This window comes from Silurus aristotelis (assembly GCF_946808225.1).
Source record: "Silurus aristotelis genome assembly, chromosome: 6".
Taxonomy (NCBI): Eukaryota; Metazoa; Chordata; class Actinopteri; order Siluriformes; family Siluridae; genus Silurus; species Silurus aristotelis.
The window spans coordinates 677,280-685,132 of NC_139579.1; the positions used below are offsets into that span (position 1 = coordinate 677,280).

Below are 7,853 nucleotides of genomic sequence, written 5' to 3' on the forward strand. Positions count from 1 at the left end.
ATTCTCCTTTTCATTGATTTGTGAATTTAATTAATTTGTGTGAATCTCCGTTTAATTGTAAACCGAAATTTATGAACAAATAAAAATGGAGAATGATGATAGAAGAGAGTGAAGAGTGATAGATGATGAAGTCATGTTTCTCATGAAGCTCAACCACTAAAGATCAGGCACAGTGGCAGACAACCAATCAGATCTCACTTCCTGAAAATGTCTGAGCCAATGATGTTCGAGGATTTTGAAATCGAAACCGTTGGCCCCGCCCACTGCGTTGTGAATAACTCCTGTTTGCACCTATAGACTTCTTTCACGCGCTCCGGTCTGAAGTTAATGTTGGGCGCGTGAGTTTTTCTCCACTTTCCGCGCGTGCACATCGACGTTCCTTTCGCCGTTATAAATCTATCGCGCGCGAGCTTCAACCCTGTTTTTGTCGCGGATTTTTACCCAAAGGTGAGATACAGTGAAATGTAGCAGCTGAGCTGCTCGGGGAACAGCTAGTGGACATTCTGGAGTCATGAACCTCTGCATTTTTCTTCCAGTGTCCTGATTCTTTACACCTCTGATCATGAAATCAGAGTCCAGACGGAGATCTTTAGGAGAACCTCCACACAATCCTTCTGCTGCTGGAGGATCAAAGGTTACAAGCAATTAAATAAAAAATTACAAGCAATTTTAGGTTTTGCATTTTTCCCCCTAAACAGACCCGTGATTTATATTCTTGCGTGGAGTGATGACGGCATCCTGGTGATCTGCATTTAGATGGAAAATCCAAGCTTATTTTACATCTGTGCATTACAATACATCAATTTTCAATTTTATATGATTTGTTAATTTGTTTATATGAGAAATGCTTGAAAAGTTTGTGTGTATTGTTGGGCACACTCTTGTCTATTTAAATGGCCGGTCATCAGTATGCATGTAGTATGAATGCAGTCTGTATGAATAGCAAAACCTCAATAACAATAGTCTGAACTGCCAACCATCAATTTGAATGCAGTCTGTATGAATACCCAAACATGTATAACTATAGTCCGAGTTATTACCTGAGTCATTTATACTTAAACTTATCTTTTTGAGCATTATCAACTTTAAATGATACAGTAAATAATAATACAGTAAACCCAGAAGTTTCTTCTTTCCAAATTTCGGTCTCCTGAAGTTGAAAATAAGATGATATAATGCTGCTTGGTCTGGTTGTGAGTGAAGTCCTCTATCTTGAAGACATAAATATCAGGGATTTTGGAAGATTTTATACAAGTATTAAATAGTTAAAACTTTTCTAAAACACCTCAAAATACCTCTCATTTAACTTGTTTCAAACCATATCAGATTACTATAGCAGACATTTCTGATAACATGCAAGACCAAATCTAAAATTATTACAGTATATTTAATCATTTTATTTTGTTTTCCAGATGCACCACTGCTCAGATTGTGGGAAGAGTTTTACTGAAATTGCTGTTCTGAAAAGACACCAACGTATCCACACACGAGAGAGGCTGTATCACTGTAAACAGTGTGAGAAAAGTTTTACTCATCAGAGTAGTTTAAAAACACACCAGCGTATCCACACAGGAGAGAAGCCGTATCACTGCGAACAGTGTGGGAAGAGTTTTAATCGTCATAGTAGTTTCAAAAGGCACCAGCGTGTCCACACAGGAGAAAAGCCTCATCACTGTGAACAGTGTGGAAAGAGTTTTACTTCTCAGAGTAATCTCCTTAGACACCAACATGTCCACACAGGAGAGAAGCCGTATCACTGTGAACAGTGTGAGAAGAGTTTTACTCAACAAAGTGATCTCACATCACACCAGCGTATCCACACAGAAGAAAAGCCATATTACTGTGAACAGTGTGGGAAGAGTTTTACTCAACAGAGTAGTTTTGAATTACACCAACGTATCCACACAGGAGAAAAACTGTATCACTGTGAACAGTGTGAGAAGAGTTTCAATCGTCAGAGTAGTTTCAAAAGGCACCAGCGTATCCACACAGGAGAAAAGTTGTATTACTGTGAACAGTGTGAGAAGAGTTTTACTCATCAGAGTAGTTTCAAAAGGCACCAGCATTTCCACACCGGAGAGAAGCTGTATTACTGTGAACAGTGTGGAAAGAGTTTTAATTGTAAGAGCAATCTCAAAGTACACCAGCGTATCCACACAGGAGAGATGCGGTATCACTGTAAACAGTGTGGAAAGAGTTTTAATATTCCGAGTCATCTCAAAGTACACCAGCGTATCCACACAGGAGAGAAGCCGCATCACTGTGAACAGTGTGGAAAGAGTTTTAAATATCAGAGTCATCTCAAAGTACACCAGCGTATCCACACAGGAGAGAAGCCGCATTACTGTGAACAGTGTGGGAAGAGTTTTAAATATCAAAGTCATCTCAAAATACACCAGCGTATCCACACAGGAGAAAAGCCGTATTGCTGTGAACAGTGTGGAAAGAGTTTTAATCATCACAGTACTCTCAAAGCCCACCAGGGTATTCACACAGGGGAGAAACCATATGATTGTGTACATTGTGGGAGAAGTTTTCGGCTGAAGAAGCTTCTTCAAGAACACCAGCGTATCCACACAGGAGAGAAGCCGTATCACTGTGAACAGTGTGGGAAGAGTTTTAGTGCTCAGAGCGCCCTCCTCAGCCACCAGCAGAGTCATACAGGACAGAAGCTGTACCTCTGTGGACAGTGTGGACGGAGCTATGTTTATCAAAGCTCATTAAGGAAACACAAGTGTTCTAACATACAACCGTAAACTCCTGATGTTAATTTGTAAAACAAATAATCTCCTTAAATTTCTTATTTGAAGGGATGTAAAGGGAAACTGTACTGTAAATATTGGGGAACTTTAAATGTAATGTTAATGATTAGCTCTAACAAACTGGACACCTTTCCAAGCCATCAGAACATTGTTGGTCAATTCTTAGCTACACTACTGCTACACTTAATGGCAACATGTATGGGGCTACCTGAGCATCTCACCCATATGTGCTTTCTGAATATTATCTGATGAAACGACTTCCAGTCCATGGTCCTGATCTAGTTTTTTTATTTACTGTAACCCTGAGCAGGATCACACAGTTACACAGTAAGATCAGGTAATGGATTTTTGTTGTTTATGTATGAATCTTTAAAACGTAAAATAAAATGTAAGTCTTAGAGATTTTATGGTGTTTTTAAATCAGTATACCAACAGTTCAGCGATTAAAGTGTGACAATTAATAGACTCAATTTAATCTAAGATGAAAATTATGATTAAAATGTTACAGTGGTGGAAGATAAAGTAAATGTAATTACTTAAGCAGCTTTTTTGCGTATCTGTAATGGTGGGAGGATTTACTTCATAACGACTAGACATTAAATGATATGGTTGTGTAAAAATGTGTGTATGATGTTTGAATTAAAGCATTATCATGTGACCTGTGGTATAACAACAATCAATCTAATGATCTCAATGACTTTTTTTGGTAATACATTTTTTGGACATGAAAACGTAAACTTTAAGATGTATTCTTATTCTAACGTATTAATTTTAAGTTTCTCTACATCTCAGCTTATTGTTATCAGTAGATTTAATCTGCAGGCTGAGCTGCTAGTTAGCTGCTAGTTCTCTCTTTAAAGCGTTCAGTGTTATTGAAGTAGAGAAATTTAATTGTGGGTAAAGATGAAGGGAAGGGCTGAAGGAGGAGAAGGAAAGGATGTCCGGGTTGGTACTTTAAATGTTAGTACTATGACTGGTTAAGGGAGAGAGGGAGCTGATATGATGGAGAGGAGAAAGGTAGATATGTTGTGTGTTCAGGAGACCAAGTGGAAAGGGAGTAAGAGCAGGAACATTGGAGGTGTTTAAACTGTTCTATCATGGTGTGGATGGAAAGGGAAATGGTGTAGGGGGGATTCTGAAGGAAGAGTACAGTAAGAGTGTAGTGGAGGTGAAGAGAGTTTCTGATAGTGATGAACGTGAAGCTGGAAGTTGAAGTCTTGATGATAAATGTCATCAGTGTTATGCTTCATGGGTTGTGAGAAGGAGGAGCAGGAAAAATTCTGGAGTGAGATGAAGTGGTAGAAGATGTAGCTAGGAATGAAAGATTGGTGATTGGAGCAGACTTTAATGGGCATGTAGGTGAAGGGAACAGGGGTGATGAGGTGATGGGTAGGTATGGCTTTAAGGAGAGGAATGTGGAAGTGCAGATGGTGGTAGATTTTGCTAAAATGATGGAAATGGCAGTGGTGAACACGTATCTTGAGAAGAAGGAGGATCATAGGGTGACGTGTAAGAGTGGAGGAAGGTGCACACAGGTGGACTATGTTCTATGTTGGAAATGCAATTTTAGGGAGATTAGAGACTGTAAGGTGTTGGTGAGGGACAGTGCAGCTAGACAGCCTGAATGGAGGTTTGTAGGATGGTTTTGGAGGTGAAAAAAGAGGAGGTGAGTGAAGACTGAAAGAAGAATAAGATGGTGGAAACTGAAGGAGGAAGACTGTAGTGTGAGACTCAGAAAAAAAAGACTCAGACAGGAGCTCGGTGGTAGTGAAGAGGTGCTGGATGATTGGGAAACTACTGCAAAAGTGATATTGAAGACAGCTAGGAAGGTGACATCTGGAAAAAGAAAGAGGACAAAAAGACATGGTGGTTGAATGAGGAAGTGCAGGAAATCATAAGGAGAAAGAGGCTGGAAAAACAGAATTGGGATCAACAGAGAAAAGGGATGTGGCTAAAGCAAAGAAAAAGGCATATAAGGAGCTGTAGGAGAAGTTGGACACTAAGAAAGGAAAAAAGGATTTGTAGCAATTGGCCAGGCAGAGAGACCAATCTGGGAAGGATGGAGATGGAAATGTGTTGACTAGTGAGGAGAGTGTGTTGAGAAGATGGAGGGAGTATTTTGAGCAGCTGATGAAAATGAGAGAGAGAGTTGGTTGAATGGTGTGGAGATGGTGAAGCAGGAAGTGGATAGGATTAGTAAGGAGGAAGTGAGAACAGCAAATAAGAGGATGAAGTGTGGAAAGTCGGTTGGACCAGATGACGTACCGGTAGAAGCATGGAGATGTTTAGGAGATGCGGTGGAGTTTTTAAAAAAAAATTGTTTAACAAGATTTTGGAAGGTGAGAAGATGCCTGAGAAGGAAAAGGAGTGTGCTGGTACTGATCTTTAAGAATAACGGAGATTCTCCCTCTGTTTGCCTTCAAGGATCGGAAGCGCTTTCCTGAACGCAACACAGAAAAGAGGACTTATTTATTGGGATGGCTGAGGTCCTCCAATATCTTTCCGGTCCTGGTCCAGCACCGCTTGCTGTACATGTCCTGCAGGTCAAGGAGCTCAGAACGCTCAGCTGACTGATCCACCCTCTGGTGCTTGCATGGTGCATTTCTTGAACCAAGAAGTAATACTACCCATCAGGACACAGAATGATGATAGAAGAGAATAAAAAGTGATAGATAATGAAGTCTTGTCTCTCATGAAGCTCAACCACTAAAGATCAGGCACAGTGGCAGACAACCAATCAGATTTCACTTCCTGAAAATGTCTGAGCCAATGATTTTTGCGGATTTAGAACTCGAGCCCGTTGGCCCCACCCACTGCTTTTGTGATCTGTTTTTGTATCTACAGTGGTACCTCGACATACGAGTGCCCTAACATACGAGTTTTTTGAGGTACAAGCGGTCACTCGGTCGATTTTTTGCTTTGATATGCGAGCAAAAACTTGAGATACGAGCTTGAGACGCCGCTGCTAGATGGTGAAGCGAAGCCAGAAAGCGAAAAGATTGAGAAGAAAATTAAGATAAGCAAAGAAGAAAAAGTAAAAAGTTTAGGGATACGTAGTGTTCCAACGATGCCCGTGGTGTCTTTTCTGATCAGGGAAGAATCACAGCACACAGAATGGAGCAATGTTCTTCTTCAGTTTATTGCAGATAACAGACAAGTAAATATACACTGAAAAAAACCCCTGACTTAAAGCTGTTCCTGATTGGGTAAGAAGACCTAGCAACTGGAGATGTGTGAGTCCAGATAAAGACTTTCTGTATACCTTACATACTCACATCGGAAAGACTATAGACATTAAACAGATAACATAGGAATGTGTTTAGTACGGTGGCCGAGAAGTGCAAAACACATTAACAAATCCGAAAACAAATTAACAAATCCGAAAACAAAACAACAAATCCGAAAACAAAACAACAAATCCGAAAACAAAACAACAAATCCGAAAACAAAACAACAAATCCGAAAACAAAACAACAAATCCGAAAACAAAACAACAAATCCGAAAACAAAACAACAAATCCGAAAACAAAACAACAAATCCGAAAACAAATTAACAAATTCAAAAACAAATTAACAAATCCTAAAAAAAAATTAACAAATTCAACAAATTCACCTGAAGTCCTTCACCTTCTCCATCTCTTCTCCCTGCAACTACACCCCTCCACTGCCCTCTGTCTCATATACACACTTGTACTCTGTCTTACTCCTACTGACTCTAATTTCCCTTATCTCCAGAGCATACCTCCACCTCTTCAGGCTCTTCTCCACCTGCTCCCTACTCTCACCACAAATCACAATATCATCCACAAACATCATAGTCCACGGAGATTCCTATCTGACCTCATCCGTCAACCTGTCCATCACCAGTGCAAACAGGAAAGGGCTCAGAGCCGATCCTTGATGCAGTCCAACCTTCATATTGAACAAGTCTGTCGTTCCTACTGCACACTTCACTGCTGTCACACTGTCCTCATACATGTCCTGCACCACCCTCACATACTTCTCTGACACACCTGATTTCCACATACAATACCACAACTCCTCTCTCCACCCTGTCGTACACTTTCTCTAAATCCACAAACACACAATGCAACTCCTTCTGACTCTATTCTCTATACTTCTCCACCAACATTCTCAAAGCAAAAAATGTTTCTGTGGTGCTCCTCCTCGGCATGAAACTATACTGTTGCTCTCAGAGGAACTCTGTACATTGATGATCAAAATTATTTTTCAGGTTACAGAAAAGTACACTCCAATGTACATGTTACCTCAGTTGTATACTTTTTTGTTACCTCAGTAATCAGTCCAGTGCTGATGAAAATCCTAATGCTTTAGAAAATAAATCGATAATAATTGTGAAAATTAATTGTGTCTGAATGTTTATATATTGTGTATAACAATGTCGGTGTGTGTCTCTGATTGTGGGTGTGCCTTATGCATATAACAATATCAGTGTGTATGTTTGAATGTGTTTGTATAATACTATTATATATATAAATTTGTGTGAATCTCCGTTTATTTTTAAACCGAAATTTATGAACAAATAAAAATGGAGAATGATGATAGAAGAGAATGAAGAGTGATAGATGATGAAGTCATGTCTCTCATGAAGCTTAACCACTAAAGATCAGGCACAGTGGCAGACAACAAATCAGATTTCACTTCCTGAAAATGTCTGAGCCAATGATTTTTGCGGATTTAGAACTCGAGCCCGTTGGCCCCACCCACTGCTTTTGTGATCTGTTTTTGTATCTACAGTGGTACCTCGACATACGAGTGCCCTAACATACGAGTTTTTTGAGGTACAAGCGGTCACTCGGTCGATTTTTTGCTTTGATATGCGAGCAAAAACTTGAGATACGAGCTTGAGACGCCGCTGCTAGATGGTGAAGCGAAGCCAGAAAGCGAAGATTGAGAAGAAAATTAAGATAAGCAAAGAAGAAAAAGTAAGGGATACGTAGTGTTCCAACGATGCCCGTGGTGTCTTTTCTGATCAGGGAAGAATCACAGCACACAGAATGGAGCAATGTTCTTCTTCAGTTTATTGCAGATAACAGACAAGTAAATATACACTGAAAAAAAACCCTGACT

At 39.9% G+C, this 7,853-nt stretch overlaps 1 protein-coding gene and 1 long non-coding RNA gene across 2 annotated transcripts in view; one reads left to right on the forward strand and one right to left on the reverse strand.

Moving 5' to 3' along the window:
- Positions 1-3,382, forward strand: part of LOC310728034 (uncharacterized protein) — a 34,293-nt gene extending 30,911 nt beyond the window's left edge. Inside the window, exons 2-3 of the mRNA XM_083545070.1 lie at positions 537-634; positions 1,413-3,382. Coding sequence (XP_083401196.1) covers positions 563-634; positions 1,413-2,756 — 1,416 coding nt within the window. The 5' untranslated portion in view covers positions 537-562 and the 3' untranslated portion in view covers positions 2,757-3,382. The remainder of the gene's footprint in view (positions 1-536; positions 635-1,412) is intronic.
- The window catches only part of LOC310728059, a 45,589-nt gene that overhangs the window by 18,197 nt on the left and 19,539 nt on the right, over positions 1-7,853 (reverse strand). The gene's annotated exons all lie outside the window — the stretch shown is intronic.